This window comes from Lepidochelys kempii, chromosome 1, assembly GCF_965140285.1.
Source record: "Lepidochelys kempii isolate rLepKem1 chromosome 1, rLepKem1.hap1, whole genome shotgun sequence".
In the NCBI taxonomy this organism is placed as follows: domain Eukaryota; kingdom Metazoa; phylum Chordata; order Testudines; family Cheloniidae; genus Lepidochelys; species Lepidochelys kempii.
The window spans coordinates 349,122,334-349,138,227 of NC_136380.1; the positions used below are offsets into that span (position 1 = coordinate 349,122,334).

The 15,894-nt window shown below is 67.6% G+C and overlaps 3 protein-coding genes across 3 annotated transcripts in view; all 3 read right to left on the reverse strand.

Moving 5' to 3' along the window:
- Window positions 1-1,798: 1,798 nt before the first annotated feature.
- SPMIP1 (sperm microtubule inner protein 1) lies at window positions 1,799-3,963 on the reverse strand. The gene is made up of 2 exons (XM_073332162.2): window positions 3,489-3,963; window positions 1,799-2,457 (listed from the first exon to the last, which is right to left on the reverse strand). The coding sequence occupies exons 1-2, from the start codon at window positions 3,898-3,900 to the stop codon at window positions 2,351-2,353; spliced, it is 519 nt and encodes a 172-aa protein (XP_073188263.1). The 5' UTR covers window positions 3,901-3,963; the 3' UTR covers window positions 1,799-2,350.
- Window positions 3,964-8,362: 4,399 nt separating this feature from the next.
- On the reverse strand, window positions 8,363-10,542 carry ATP6V1F (ATPase H+ transporting V1 subunit F). The gene is made up of 2 exons (XM_073328951.2): window positions 10,303-10,542; window positions 8,363-9,148 (listed from the first exon to the last, which is right to left on the reverse strand). Exons 1-2 carry the CDS (start codon window positions 10,458-10,460, stop codon window positions 8,947-8,949), a joined length of 360 nt encoding a protein of 119 aa, XP_073185052.2. The 5' UTR covers window positions 10,461-10,542; the 3' UTR covers window positions 8,363-8,946.
- A 2,862-nt stretch (window positions 10,543-13,404) lies between these two features.
- The window catches only part of FLNC (filamin C), a 59,323-nt gene continuing 56,833 nt past the window's right edge, over window positions 13,405-15,894 (reverse strand). The window contains 2 exon segments of the mRNA XM_073328952.2: window positions 13,405-15,141; window positions 15,591-15,800. Coding sequence (XP_073185053.2) covers window positions 14,954-15,141; window positions 15,591-15,800 — 398 coding nt within the window. The 3' untranslated portion in view covers window positions 13,405-14,953.

The window sequence follows — 15,894 nt, forward strand, 5'->3', positions numbered from 1 at the left end:
AGATCTATTCCCTGGGACCAGAGCTGGTTTCCCCCTGGAAACAATTCCCCTCTCGGATCAGCTAACCCCTGCCCAGCAAGCTGAGGTCAGGGAGGTGCTGCATCCGTACCGACAGCTGTTTTCCAACCAGCCTGGACGCACTAATCTGACTGTCCACCGGGTGCAGACAGGGTCGCACCCGCCGATAAGATGCTCCCCCTTCCGAGTCACAGGGAAAACTGCTCAGGACCTGGAAAGAGAGGTCCGGGACATGCTGGCTTTGGGGGTGATCCAGCCATCTGCCAGCCCTTGGGCCTCGCCGGTGGTGCTGGTCCCCAAAAAGGATGGGTCGGTCCGGTTCTGTGTGGACTATCGGAAGCTCAATGCCATCACTGTATCTGATGCCTACCCCATGCCCAGGCCGGACGAGCTCCTAGACAAGCTGAGAGGAGCTCGGTACCTCACCACCATGGACCTTACAAAGGGCTACTGGCAAGTGCCGCTGGATGCAGATGCCCGACTGAAATCGGCCTTTATCACCCCTCTGGGGCTCTATGAGTTCCTGACCCTGCCTTTCGGCCTCAAGGGAGCGCCGGCCACCTTCCAGCGCCTAGTGGACCAGCTCCTGAGGGGGATGGAGAGTTTTGCCGTGGCGTATATTGATGACATCTGTGTCTTTAGCCAGACCTGGGAGGACCACGTGTCCCAGGTTAGACAAGTGCTGGACCGACTCCAGGGGGCTGGGCTGACTGTAAAAGCGGAGAAGTGCAAGGTGGGGATGGCGGAAGTATCTTACCTGGGCCATCGGGTGGGGAGCGGCCGCCTAAAGCCGGAACCAGCCAAGGTGGAGGTGATCAGAGACTGGCCCGCTCCCCACACCAAAAAGCAGGTCCAAGCCTTTATTGGGATGGCAGGATACTACCGAAGATTTGTGCCCCACTTTAGCGCCATCGCCACCCCCATCACGGAGCTATGCAAGAAGGGGAAGCCAGACAAGGTGGTCTGGACCGAGCAGTGCCAGGTGGCTTTCCGGGCGCTGAAGAAGGCTCTGGTCAGTGGCCCAGTTCTGGCAAACCCAGACTTTGACAAGCCCTTTGTGGTGTTCACCGACGCCTCAGACACGGGACTGGGGGCGGTGTTAATGCAGGAGGATGAAAAGGGGGAGAGACACCCCATCGTGTACCTGAGCAAGAAGTTGCTACCCCGGGAGCAACACTACGCGGCCATCGAGAAGGAGTGCCTGGCCATGGTGTGGGCCCTCAAGAAACTAGAGCCCTATCTCTTCGGGCGGCACTTCACCGTCTACACCGACCACTCTCCCCTGACCTGGCTGCACCAGATGAAAGGAGCCAACGCCAAACTCCTGAGATGGAGCCTGCTCCTGCAGGATTACGACATGGACGTGGTCCACGTGAAGGGAAGTGCCAACCTGATAGCGGATGCGCTGTCCCGGAGAGGGGGCCCCGAACTTCCCCAGGTCACTGGTCAGCGTGACCCCGCTCAGTTCAGTCTCGAAGGGGGGAGAGATGTGACGATGTGACTCAGCAGGGAGGGGGGAGTGTTGACCTGGGAATGTGCCCTGGGGATGGGAGACCTGAGAGCCTGTCCCCTGAGCCAGGAGGGGGAGGGGGAGGTGACACCTCTGCCCAGGAATGTGAACAGGGGCTGCAGCAGGGAACCGGCTGGGGGGGTTAGTTTCAGTTTGGGGCTGGGGAGAGGAACGCAGGGAACCCCAGGGCTGGGGTCTAAGCTCCCTGCTCCCCCAGAAGGACGTGATTGAGGGGTCCTGGTTGTACCCACAAGCTCTGTTTTGGACTGTGTTCCTGTTGTCCAATAAACCTTCTGTTTCACTGGCTGGCTGAGAGTCTCAGTGGATCCCAGGAAGAGGGGTGCAGGGCCTGGACTCCCCCACACTCCGTGACACCTTGGCACGGCCCTGGGGCTGTTACCATGAAGGACGTGCCAGGCCCTGCTGGTTGCCTGTGCCCACCCTGAACTCGCCGCAGGGCTTGGTGCCCAGCCTGACCCTCACCGGCTGCCACTCCCAGAGCCTTGACCCTGCCTGGAGGGGCCCTGGCAGCCACAGGCTGGGCACTGGCCAGACGGGGTCAGGCTCTGCCAGATCCGGGAGCCAGGCCCAGCTGCCTTGGCATGCCGCTTTGCACAGAGGCGGTTAAAGGGGAGGCCCCCGGGCCCTACATTTGGTTAGTGCCCGGCCGGGTGGGTGAAGGATGCACAGAGTCAGCAGGGCAGCACCAGGTGGTCGTGTTAGGAGAGCCCAGCATCCCAAGCAGCCAGCGTGATCCAGGGGTGGGGGGACTGGCCCAGTCCCAGGCCCAGAGCCCCATGGCAGGGGAGGGGGGTCGGGCTCTCACAAGGCCACATCGCGTGGGTCCAGCAGCGAGAAGACCCCATTCTTGCGGAAGAAGCTCTCGATGCGGCACTTGGGCGACGGGGGCACGTAGACGTTGACTTTCCCTGGGCAGAGACACAAGGGAAGGGCGGTGAGCTGGGGGGGCAATGATCTGGGGGGTGACAGACCAGAACCCCAGACCCCCCCCACCCCCGAGTTGACTCATTGCCAACCTTCCCCCCCGGCAGCACTGGGCTCCCATGATCTTGCTTGGTGAGTGTCCCCTGTCACAGGGGTGACCCCAGAGCGCCCCCACTGCATGCCCAGCGAGCCAAGAGGGGACCCCGGCTTTAACCCCAAGCCCTGGCACCCCCCCCCCGGGCAGAGCCGCTCGCTGGGCTATTAGCCGGCAGCTGATGCTCCAGTTGGCAAGGGTGAAGGGCTGGGGCATGAGGCCACCGTGGGCAGAGGAGTTGGCTTGGGGGGCAGCTGGGGAAGCTGTTGGGCCAGTCTGGCTGGGAGACCTCCCACCCCCGGGAGGCGGGCCCAGAGCATGTGAAGGCTGAGGGGACATGGTGACTGTCATCGCAGTTCCAGAGCCCACGTGGCACCTGGCTGCAGCTGCAAAATGCTGAGAGCCTGGTGGGCTTTGCTCGGGGGGTTGTCACAGCTGGTGCTGGGCCGCAGGCCAGGCCCCCTCAGCACTAGAGCCTCCTGGCCAAGAACCACGGCCCTGCCTCTTGAGCCAGAGGGGAATCTCCATCACACCCCAGCACTATAGGGCCTATGACACACAGCAGACGAGATCTCATCCCATCCAGCAGAGGGCAGGGCTGCCCCCACCCCCAGGTCATTAGCACAAACCCAACCTGTGCCAGCCACGTGCCCCGACACCGTGGGGGAAGGGGCTGGGGAACCCCCGGCCCACAGCGCCAGCCGCAAGAGATTTGCTGTACGCAAACGAGCTCAGGCCGGCTGTGCTGATTGGCCCAGCCCGCCGCGAGGTCACAGCCGGCGTCATGGAGCCGTTCCGGAGGCACTGCCCCGAGGGGAGAGCGCCACCCCGCAGAACCCCCCCCCCCCCCGCCAGTGCAGCCCCGGGCTATGGGGCGAGACGGCCCTGCGGGCACAGGCGGGAGGCGGGGGCAGGGCTCACCCATCTGCCAGCCGTAGAGGAAGTTGGTGGTGACGGGGGTGTAGTACTTCTCCTCGGGCCCGCAGGTCGTGCGGAGCCGCAGGTACCGCCGCCGGCCCTCGCCGTCCTGGGAGATGCCCTGGTACAGCAGCTTCCGCACCTCCGGCGCCACGGGCTTCATCTCCCCCTCCGGGATGCCCGGGGCGGCCCCGGCGGGCGCCTGGGGCGGCCGCTGGGCCTGGGCCACGGGCGCCGGAGACCGGAGGGCGGGCAGCTTGAGCGGCTCCCGGGCGGCCCGGCGCCGCTGCTCCTGCTTGGCCTTGACGGACGCCCCGAAACGCTGGCGCCAGCGGAAGCGGAGCCGCAGCTCCTGGAGGTACTGCTCCTTCCAGAACTCCTGCTGCAGCGTGTCCATGCTCAGCGGGCGCGCCATGCTGGCTCCCCCCGGGCGCCCTGCGCTCAGACGCCCGCCCCTGCCCCGAGAGAGCTGCGGGGGCCCCCCTGTGGCAAGGCTGAGCTGCGCCCCGAGGGCCTCCTGCACCGGGTACCCTGTGGGCACAAGTCCGGGGCTCGGGTCCCGTCCCTGCTGGTACCATTGTCAGCTGTGTTGCCATGGCAGCCGCATCACACCCCTGAGCTCACAGAGGCCAGGGGGCAAGGGGCTGCCTGGCACGGACCCGGCTGCTGCCCTGCTCCGGGGCCCAGCAATGGCTCCAGGGCAGGGACGTCTGAATCTCACCCGGAGCAGCCCCCCAGCGGTGCCCTCCATCAGCAGCGGCTGCCCGCGGCCCCTGCCGGCCAGCCCAGGGGGCACTGAGCCTGGGCATCGCGCTCACATGCTGGCTGCCCCCGTGGCACCTCGGTGAGTGTGTGTGGGGGGGAGACCAGCTGCCCCAAGGATCAGATGGGCCAAGGCTGTACTGGTGCTGATGGGAAAGGGGGGGATGCCCTGGGAGTCACCCCCCCCCGGTGACATTATGAGTGTAATATAACGTCTCATTGAAAGGTGACAGGGCCAGAAAGAGTTAATTACCTCCCAGCCTGACCCAGGGCCAGACCCCACCCCAAACCGCCCCCCCCCGGGATCCCACCCCCTATCCAATCCCTCTGCTCCCAGTCCCCTGACTGCCCCGACCCTTATCCACCCCTCCCCGACAGCCCCCCAGGAACTCCCACGCCTTATCCAACCCCCCTGTGCTCCGACCACCCCAGAACCTCCACCCCATCCAACCGCTCCCTGTCCCGACTCCCCCCCAGGGCCCCTTGCCCAACCCCCCCACGGCCGCCCCCTTACCATGCCCCTCAGAGCGGCAGGACAGCAGTGGAGGGGCAGGAGCTCAAGGGCCGGGCAGGATGGTCCTGTGGGCCGGATGTGGCCCACGGGCCATAGTTTGCCCACCGCTGGGTTAATGGATAAATGACCCTGTGCTAATTGCCAGGATGTTTGGGAGAAGGAAAGTTAAGCGTATTGTTTTCTCAGGCCAAGAGGCTGCAGGAAATGTATAAAAACCCTGGGACAGGATCCTTCTTCATCTCAGATCTGCTTTGGGTTCAGGAGGGGGAAACCCTGAGCCATAAGGATGGAGATCCCTAGTCACTGACCGGAGTCACCCTGAATATGGACATTGGGGTATAGCCTCTGGCCTATTTCTAAAAGGACTTTTGGCAACTACGAGCTCATCTCTGCTCTGTATCTGGACCTCAAGAAATTGAACCCAAGTCTGTCTGTATCTTGATCTTTCAACCAACTCTCTCTTTTCTTTTTAAATACCTTTTAGTTGACTTAATAAGAATTGGCTGTAAGCGTGTATTTTGGGTAAGATCTAAGTTATTATTTGATCTGGGTCTGGGGCGTGCTCCTTCGGGATCGAGAGAACCTTCTTCTGTCACTGGGGTGTTGGTTTCCATAACCATTCGCCCCCATAACGTGCGGCGCTGGTGGGGACATTGGTGTGTCCGAGGGAATTGCTTGTGTGACTTGTGGTTAGCCAGTGGGGTGAGACCGAAGTCGGGCCGGCTTGGCGCCTTAGTAATAAAGGACACTGAGCTCTGGGCTGTGACTGCCCTGCTCTAAGCCATTGGTCCTGAACTGATACTCTCCGTTGTGTCCCCCATGAGCTCTGCAGTGGCCTGGTACAAAGCCCAGCCCCTTCCCAGGGGCTGCGAGCTCCTGCCGCTCTGAGGGGCATGGTAAGGGGGTGGCAGTGGGGGGGTTGGGCAGGGGGCCCTGGGGGGCAGTCAGGAGACAGGGAGCAGTTGGATAGGGTGGAGGTTCTGGGGTGGTCGGGGCACAGGGGGGGTTGGATAAGGCATGGGAGTCCCTGGGGGGCTGTCGGGGAGGGGTGGATAAGGGTCAGGGCAGTCAGGGGACTGGGAGTGGGGGGGGGGGGGGAGAGGCTACAAGCCCCAATGGATTAAACCTGGGCCCGTACTTCTGGCTGTTAGAATACCCCCCGCCCCCCCAAGGACTTGCAGAGGGATCCAGAGCAGATGGCACCCGCCAGCAGATGCCAGCTCCAGGGGGCAGGTGCTGTGCTTGGGGTGGGCGCTAGCAGCCCAGACTCCTGGGTTCCCAGCTCTGCCAGACTGACCTTGGGAGGGTCAGTGCCTGGCTGCAGGTATTTGGGGCCAGGATCCAAGGTTCTGCTGGGGGCAGCCTGAGGCTGGAAGGAAGCAAGCTGTGCAGAGGGCAGGGGGTCCCCCAAAGGCACTGCCAGCTAGGCAGGGGGCAGATCAGTGGCATACAGGAAGCTTAGGCCACCCTCAGAGGGAGCAGCACGGGGTGATGCAGTTCAGATAGCAGCTGGATAGGGGGGCTCTTGCCCCACTAGGAGGGGTCACCCACCTGGGGTGCCCCTCAGGCTCATAGACTGGGCACAGCCCCTAACCTGAATGCCCCACAGGATGGGCAGTGAATGGGGTGGGGAGGGGGCGGCTGGGAGCCAGAGCAGACAGGCTCCCCGGCCCCTGGTTCCCAGGGCTCAGAGGCCGTCTCTGGCTCTTGACACACAAGCTCAAATCATGTCCCCCAGAGCAGCACATGCCCCAGGCTGGCACCTCGGGGGCTGGGGAAGGCTCTGTGTTGACAAACTCTGGGACAGGGCTGCCAGCACCAGGCCGTGGAACTGGCGAGGCCCCAACACCCCTAGAGCCTGGCTGGTGGGCAATGCCCCAGGGCAGAGCATGCCCCCTAGAGAGCACCTGGGCTCCGCTCGGCCTGCCCAGGGAGTGAGGAGCAGGGGGGCATCATCACTGCACCCTCAGCTGGCCCTGGAATGGGGGTGGGCTGCTGGGCTTCCCTAGCAGGACCCGCCTGAGGGCAGACCCAGAGACCCCCCCCTTGTGATCATCTCCCTGACCCCAGCCCAGAGCCCAGCCCAGCTCGCTGTATAAACCATGCCACCCCCAGCCCTGCTGAGCTGTGCCAATGGTTAATTCATTGGCCCTGAGCCAGTCCCCCTGGGCCGCGCTGGCCCCAGCTCAGTGCCCTCCTGGCTCATCTGCCCAGGCCGCTCTAGCGCCCCCCTGCCACGCAGGCACCCTGTAACACCGACCGTGGAAGCTCCTGGCCGGCTCCCAGCACCCCGGGCATAGTGGCCTGGCTAAAGAGTCCCTCCCTGGCTCTCCCTCCGCTCTGCAGCAGCAGCCGGCCCACACGGCTCAGCACTTCCACCGCCCCAGCCCTGCCGGCAGCAGCAGGGTCCCCCTGGGTCTGTCACGCTCTGTGCAGAGCCAGGTCTGGGCAGGGGACAGCGAGCTGCCCCCAGGCAGGAGGGCAGGCCCAGAACCAGGCTGGGAGCGGCCCCAGCCGGCTGGAGCTGTCCCATGCGGGCAGGGAGCTGGCACAGGCCAGCTCCTCCCCTCAGGGCTCTGCCCAGCATTGCAGCCAGCTGGGACATGGTGAAACTGAACCCGGGAGGCAGGAAGCAGCCAGGGCAGGGAGAGGAGCAGCCACCAAGGGAGGGAGAGGGAGAGGGAGAGAGCCCGGGGGCAAGGAGACAGCAGCACCCATATTCAGCGGCCCCTCCTCCCGTTCAGGAGCAGCAGATTCACCAGCCACTGGCACTCCCCACCCAGCACCTGCGCTCATGAACTAGCTGGTGCCACCGGCAGGGCCAGGCTGGAAGGGCAGAGGGCATCACCCGCTGGTCAGCTACCGGCCCAGCCGCGGCTCCGCAGCCGGTTTCCCTGGGGCCGTGGCTCCGCAGCGCGGTCAGCAGGGGTGCAGGTCGCTGCACATCCCTTCGCCCGCCTAGGTCAGGGCCAGGAGCCAGGCCAGCCTGGATGCCGCCCGCCTAGGTCAGGGCCACCAGGCCTCGGGCTGGTGCTGAGGACAAGGCAGCTGCTGGCTCCTCACAGCCGCATGCGGGTGAGTCGCAGCCACTTCCCCTTTCGGGGTCATGGGACGGGCTCATAAGCAGCCCCCCCGCCGGGGACAAGCCAGCGCCTGCCTGGGGAGGAGGTTTGCTGGCAGAGCGTCACTGGGAGCGAAGGCTGGTGACTGCCGAGAGCCGCCAGCCTCCCCGCAGCCCCCGCCACGGGCAGGTGCAGGAGAGGGGGCAGGTGTGTGTGTGTGGGGGGGGAGGTCAGGATTGCGCGCACACCCCCATCTCCACTGCGGGCAAGTGACCGGCCTAACCAGGGAGCTCCCGGCAGGCGGGAGAATGCCAGTGCAGCGAACCGGGAGCTGGGTTGGGACTGGCCCCATCCGGCAGGAGCTGTCCCGGACAGGCAGGGAGCTCAGCACAGGCCAGCTCCTCAGCCTGGCTCGGTTTTAACCCCTCGCCCTCCAGCTGAGCCCCCTCCGTGCTGGTGCTCTGCCCACACCAGGGCCTTTGGGGCGCAGCCCGGCTCGGGAGGGCGTCTGCCCCAGCACAGAGCACAGGAATCGGGGGTGAGGGAGGGGGGGCTCCTCTGCTTTAATGTAACAGCTCAACCGTCACAGGAACATACACGAGGCGGATCCGCCAGCAGCACACGGAGGGACAGGGGGAGCCGGGGCTCTGGGAAACGGGAGGTGTGCGGCCGAGCCAGGGGCATGGGCCAGCTCTGGCACCCACCTTGCTGCTGCCCCCCCATGCCAACTGGCACACAGCCCCTGCCCCCAGCACACAGGGGCTCGGGGAGGGTTCGGGGGCAGCAGCATGGATTGGGTGCATTTGGCCCTCAGCCCCACAGCTGGTGGGAGGCCCCTGGAGCCCCAGAGGGGGTCAGAGGAGCAGGGTGGGGAGGACAGCCACGTAGGCCCAAAACGCCCCCCCCCCCCCCCCCCCGGGAGCCAGTCTGGGCCCGGACGCCCCAGCACAGGGGGCTGCAGCAATTCAGCCCTGGGGAGGGGCAGATGCTGTTCCGTGCCCCCGAAGAACGGCAGGAGGGGCCGCTCCCCCGGGGCTCAGCTGGGGCCCGCTGGGGCGACCGGGCCCGAGGCCGGAGGGAGCCGGCCGGGGCCCGGGGCCGGCAAGGCCGGGCAGCGCAGCCCCTAGCGCAGGTCCTCGGCGGTGAACATGCCCCTGGCGCGGCGCAGGATGGAGTCCTTGGCGGCGTCGTAGGGGTGCTCCTTGGAGGGGATCTCCAGCACGGCGGGCAGCGAGCGGGTGTGCGCGTCCAGCACGTGCCGGATCAGCTCCGCGATGAACTGGTTGATCAGGATGATGCCGATGTCCTCGCGGCTCAGGAAGCTCCTGGGGGGGGGAAGCGGGAATGGGGGGGGCTGCACCAGGGGGAACTGACACCCCCCCCCCCCAAGCCAGCATCTGCCCCCCCAAACCATCACCTGCAGACCCCCCAGGGAACCTGCAAAGCAAAGCCGGACTCCTGGGTCCCCCGCAGCTCCAGGGTCAGCTCCCCGCACCCCCTGGCTGCCCCCCCCCGCGCCCCGGTGGTCCCTCCCGGCTCCCCTCCCTCCCCCTCCCCGCGCCCCGGTGGTCCCGCCCGGCTCCCCCCCCTCCCCCTCCCCGCGCCCCGGTGGTCCCGCCCGGCTCCCCCCCTCCCCCTCCCCGCGCCCCGGTGGTCCCGCCCGGCTCCCCCCCCTCCCCCTCCCCGCGCCCCGGTGGTCCCGCCCGGCTCCCCCCCCCCCGCGCCCCGGTGGTCCCGCCCGGCTCCCCCCGCCCCCGCGCCCCGGTGGTCCCGCCCGGCTGCCCCCGCCCCCGCGCCCCGGTGGTCCCGCCCGGCTCCCCCCGCCCCCGCGCCCCGGTGGTCCCGCCCGGCTCCCCTCCCCCCCCCGCGCCCCGGTGGTCCCGCCCGGCTGCCCCCCCCTCCGCGCCCCGGTGGTCCCGCCCGGCTCCCCTCCCCCCCCCGCGCCCCGGTGGTCCCGCCCGGCTCCCCCTCCCCCGCGCCCCGGTGGTCCCGCCCGGCTCCCCCCCCCGCGCCCCGGTGGTCCCGCCCGGCTCCCCCCCCCCCCCGCGCCCCGGTGGTCCCGCCCGGCTCCCCGCGCCCCGGTGGTCCCGCCCGGCTGCCCCCCCCTCCGCGCCCCGGTGGTCCCGCCCGGCTCCCCCCCCCCCGCGCCCCGGTGGTCCCGCCCGGCTCCCCGCGCCCCGGTGGTCCCGCCCGGCTGCCCCCCCCTCCGCGCCCCGGTGGTCCCGCCCGGCTCCCCCCCCCCCCGCGCCCCGGTGGTCCCGCCCGGCTCCCCCCCCCCCCGCGCCCCGGTGGTCCCGCCCGGCTCCCCCCCCCCCGCGCCCCGGTGGTCCCGCCCGGCTCCCCCCCCCCCCGCGCCCCGGTGGTCCCGCCCGGCTCCCCCCCCCCGCGCCCCGGTGGTCCCGCCCGGCCTCCCCCCCCCGCGCCCCGGTGGTCCCGCCCGGCTCCCCCCCCCCGCGCCCCGGTGGTCCCGGCCGCGCACCGGAAGGTCTCCTCGATCTCGGTCAGGCTCGTGTCCTTCTCCACCACCAGGAAGTTGGGCTTGCGGTGCTTGTTGAGCTCGCCCACCCCGCCCAGCAGGAAGCCCGTCACCGTGTCCTCGTCCCCCATCACCGCGATCAGCTTCCCCCGCCCGGCCATGGCTCGACTCCGCCGCCGCTCGCCGCCGGCCCCGGAGACCCTCGGCGCGCACGGCGCAGGCGCGGCCGGCCCCTGCAGCACCCGCCTGCGCGTGCGCGGCTGGCTCCCCCGCCCCCCGCCATTCGGAGCATGCGCATCTCGCGCCGACCGCTGGGAGGCTGGCGGAGCGGTTCCACGCGTGCGCGGGCGCTGCCTGCGGCCTCCTGCGCCTGTGCGCTGTGACCCCCCCCCCCCGAGCTCGGAGAGAACCCAGGAGTCCTGCCCCCTCCCCCACTCTACCCCCCCAGACCATGTGACGAAGTGGGAATTGTTTGTAGCATTTCTTCTGGCGCTTGGCCGTGCCTCAGTTTCCCGGGTGTGCGGCTTTGTTCCCAAGCGGGGCAGGGCCGGGAGGACTCACCGGGGTGGCCCCAGCTGGCTGGGCCCTGGGCCCTGGGCCTGGGCATGCCCCCGAGCACCCGGTGCCCCCGGAGCGCCGAACCCCCCGCCCGGCCGCAGGGCCGGAGCTGCGGGAACAGGGCCCGGGGGGCAGGGGTGGGTGGACTCGGACCATGGACTGAGGGAGCCTGACCCCGGGGCTCCCTGCGGCCTGGCCTGGCTGGGCTCTGGGCTGCCCGAGGCCTCCTGGGCGGGGCGCCCGCTACTGCCTACACCCACCTGTGCTGCCAGCCGGGGCCGCGGTGCCGCAGATGCCGGGCGCGGGGCCAGTCCCCAGAGGCCCTGCACGGCTCCCCCGCGGTGGGACGCCCTGAGCAGAGCTCATGGGGGTGGGGAGCCTGGGGGGCTGCAGGCCCAGCCTCAGGGCACACTGAGACGGCGGGGATTAGCCTGGAGGCCGTGAGCCCCCTGGGGAGTCTGCCCCACTGAAGGGCTCCTCCCAGAGACTGAGTCAAAACTGGGGACACAGCGCTGACCATGTGGGTCCATGACAGACCCCCCTCCCCTCCCAGAGCTGGGAGAGAACCCAGGAGTCCTGGCTGCCAGTCCCCCTGCTCTAACCACTTGACTCCCCTCCCCTCCCAGAGCCAGGGATAGAACCCAGGAGTCCTGGCTCCAGCCCCCTGCTCTGACCCGTCCGCTCCCAGAGCTCGTGTAGGGCCAGGCCCTCGTGCGCCATGGTGCGAGGGGTGTTGATTTGTGGGTGCTCAGCCGCCCTGGGGAACGTTTGCAGAGGCTCCTTTGTTCGCTGCCGAGCCAGGGCCTGGTTCTGGACCCCACGGCGTCATTCTCCTCTGGGCGGCCCGATTGGCAAACCCCCGGGCAGAGCACTGCCTGGGAGTCTGGCGCACCCGCCCTACCCGGGGTGGCAGCCACTCCGGCAGCACGTGAGCGGGAGGCGGGAACCCTGGGCCTGCACTGATGGCATCACGCTACGGAGCCACCTGCCAGCAGGCCAGGGCCAGCCCAGGGAGCCCAGCTCAACCCGCAGCCGCTGTGCATGACCCTAGCCTCGGGGGGGGGGGCGGGTCAGAGGCACCTGGCTCTTCCCTCCCCCCCCTCGCCAGCTGGGCCACACTGCACTGAACTGTGCCAGCCACGGGGCAACCACCGGGCTGTTCCCCAGCTCCTGGGGGGAGTGGGGGTCACCAGCTCTGGCTCCACAGGGCGGGGGACCCAGCTAATCCAGAGTAGCCCAGACCATAATTTGGGTTCTGGGTAGCCTGGTCCTGTGTTTAGGGCCCATGCCCAGCCCCCACATTAGGGGGCACCATGGGGGTCGGCTGCTGGCCCCATCTAGGGGGATCCACCCCCAGCAAGCTCCAGGAGCAAGGCACCACTTTTTGGCCCTGACCAGTGTCTGTTGCACCCGCTGTTTGTGCCACAGTCTCTCGGCCTTCCCGATCTAAACCGGGACCCCCTGGCAAGGCACGGCTGCCCCATCCTTGGGGGGCTCAGTGCAGCTGGCAGCAGGGGCAGGAGTCGCCAAGCTGTGACGAAGTGGGACTGTTCCTAATGTTTCCTCTGAATACTGTCAGGGTGCCTCAGTTTCCCCTAGGCATTACTTAAGTCTCTAGGTGGTGGGATAAGGGGGGTAATTGTTGCAGAGCACAGGGCCAGGGTACATAAATGGCCGACACTCTGTCTCCTGGCACCTGATGGCCTGGCCCTTCCCCCCTGCAAGGTGAGAACTGAAGGGTTGGAGAACAAAGGAATCAGGTGACCACCTGGCCCGGGAAAGGGACAAAGCCCAGAGGAGGGGGGGCTGGAGGGAGTTTCAGTTTGGGGCTGGCTGGGGTGAGGAGTGAAGTGCAGACGGGGTTGTCTGGCTCACGGCCCCCCAAAATGGACCCAGCTGAGGGGGTCCTGTTCTCTGTACCTACAAGCTCTGTGTTAGACCACGTTCCTGTCGTCTAATAAACCTTCTGTGTTACTGGCTGGCTGAGAGTCCAGTTTGACTGCGGAGTTGGGGGGCAGGACCCTCTGGCCCCCCAGGACCCCGCCTGGGGGACTCGCTGGGGGAAGCACACGGAGGGCAGAGGAGGCTGAAGGCTCCGAGGTCAGACCCAGGAAGGTGGAAGCCGGGGGAGCTGTGTGTCCTGCAGACAGGCTGCTCCTGGAGAGGAGGCTCCCCCAGAGTCCTGCCTGGCTTCCTCGGGAGCAGTCCCAGAGCAGCACCCCGGGCCGCCGGCCAGCCCCACTCATGGAGAATCGGGGGGGGGGGGCAGGGAAGGGAGGGGATGAACCAGCCGGAGGCTAACATTACACAGGAGGGGGCCAGCCGCTCCGTCTGCCCTTCAGCTCCCCCCAGCTCGGTGGGTGCCAGAGCATGCGGGGCCCGGCTGGGTGGGTAAGACTTGGCACAGGGCTGGGAATGCCTGGCCCTGGGGAGCAACGGCCCCAGGCCACGGAGGCAGCCCTGCTACTGGGAGCGGCTGGGGCGGGGGCCTATCCTGTCGCCCCATCCTGGCCCCACGGCGCAGGACACACAGGCAGCAGCACAGAGCACCTTAGCAAGTCACTTTATTTCCCTGGCAGGTGGCCGGCCCCGGCGCTCGGCAGAGAACGAAGCCGGGAGCGCCAGGGGCTCCCCTCGCCCGTACACACCCAGAGGCACTCACAGACCACGCACCGGGGCCGGGCACCCGGGCGGGGGTATTTTTAGGGTGTGGTTTTTTTCAAAAAGCATCAGAAGCCAGACAGCGAGTCGGCCACTGAGCAGCCCAGGGAGGCAGTGGGCAGCACCAGAGGCCAAGGAGGGGCAGAAGGGCACAGCAGGCATTGGCCAAGGGCAGGGGATGACCAGACACCTACCAGGCCCCCAGCACCCTTGGGAGCTCCCCACTTCCCCAGGGCTTGGCTCTCCAGGCTGTGTGCATGGGGCCAGTGGGCTCCGGCCTGGTGGGTATCACAGCCCACTTGGTTTCCCCTCCCTGGCACCGGCTCCACGGCCTGCTGCTCTGGGCTCGCGGAGCGGACCCCAGACACTTCCTGCCCACTGGCCTAGCCCCTCTCAGCACCTGTGAAGCAGGGGCCCCTCAATCTCCCCCTGAGCTGGGCTGGCATGTCCCTTGGTGGCACCCTCCAACCAGCCCCTCCCAGGCACCTCCCTCGGTCCTCAGGGCTGAGCCTCTCGCTCAGAGTGGGGAGAGGAGCCCTAGGGTGCACACTGACCTCTCCCTCCCCCACCACCACAGCAGCTCACCCATTGCTCACGTACAACCGGGAGCCCCAACCCTGGAAAGCGGCTTCCTGCCCCTGGCCCTTTTCCTGCTCAAACCTAGCCTGTCTACAACCTCATCTGCCCTGTCATGCCCTGGGCCATGCTCTCTGCCAGTCTGTGCCCAGCCATGCCCTGCACCCATCTACATCCCAGCCATGCCCTCCTCCCCATCTGTGCCTGGTCTGCACCCCAGCCATGCCCTCCACCCCTTTTGTGCCCTAGCTGTGCCCAACTGTGCCCAGTCTGCACCCTGACCATGCCCTCTGCCCTGCCTGTGCCCGCTCTGCACCCTAGCCATGCCCTCTGCCCTGCTTGTGCCCACTCTGCACCCTAGCCATGCCCTCTGCCCTGCCTGTGCCCGCTCTGTGCCCTGGCCATGTCCTCTGCCCCTCCAGCTAGGCTAGTACTGGAGGAAAGCGAGAGAGGAAGTGATGAAAAACCACTATAAAAAGTTCCTCTCTTCCTTTCACCCAGTTCAATGCCCCTAACAGGGCCCCGCAGAGAAGTATTGTGGGCAGCTGGCTGGTGCCCCTGCAGAGAAGCATTGTGGGCAGCTGGAGGGCAGCCTCGCAGAGGAGCATTGTGGGCAGCTGGCGGGTGCCGTTGGACAAGAACAGTCCTTGGTGCCGGGCAGGACAGTGGAGTCCGTGGCTGATGGCTCTTCACCCGTGGACGGGACGGAGTTCGTGGGGCACCGGCCGGGGAAGGGGGGGGAAGCGTGTGTGTGTGTGTGTGTGTGTGAGTGAGTGAGTGTGAGAGAGAGAGGAGGGGAAGGGGGTGGGCGCCTCGCCGTGCCCAGGGAGGCGCCGCAGCTCCCGGCGCTGGCTCCTGGCTAGGGCACGGTGACCTGGTAGGGGCTGCCCGGCACGCCCTCGTCGCCCCATTTGAGGATGAGGACGTAGTCCCCCTTCTCCTTGACAGTGTAGGTGACGTTATACACCCGGTTGCCCATGTGCTTGACGTACACCTCCTCGCACGGCGTCTTGGGGCCGTGCACACCGACCATCAGCATGTTGGTGCCTGGGGGGGCAGAGAGCGCAGCTGGGGGTGAGGAGGAGAGCGTGTCCCGGGGGGGCGGGCTCAGCTTGGGCCAGGTCCCTGCAGAGCACAGTGCCCCGAGCACCAGAAACCCCATGGAAGCCGGGCAGCCACAGCGATGGAGGTAGGGCCCACGTCCTCCCCCCATATGCCCGCCCACCGTCCCCCCCAGCTCTCGGGGGCTCACGCTGACCCTCAGCGGTGCCCAAGGAGACCTGGTTGCTGAGTTACCTCCTGTGCCCCATAGAGCTCACCCCACATTAGCGCCCCTCCCCCAGCCATGTGACCCACTAATCCTGCCCCCTGCTGGACAGGCTCATCCCCTCCCCACTAAGCCCCATCCCTCTCCACCAGGTCCACCCCTGGAGGCCAGAACCTGCCCTTCCCACTAGACCCCGCCCCATGAGGCCAGGCCCCGCCCCCTCCCATACCAGCCTTGCTGCAGTCCACGGTAAAGGTGTTCTTCTGGCCCACGAAGGCCTTGGTGAGCCCGGGCCCCCGGGCCACCACCTTGCTGGCGTCGGAGGAGAACTTGGGCATGGAGCTGAAGCTGCTGCCCACGGAGGACGAGGACTTGGTGACCGTCTCCACCAGGACAGTGGACGTCTCGTGGAGGCTGTGGCCGCCGGAGAGACGTGGCCCTGGAGAGGGGCAGGGGGACACGTAACCAACCACCCCCACCCACGCGGTGACCCTCTTCTGGCCTGCAGCCTCCAGCCAGCCAGCCCCTGCTGC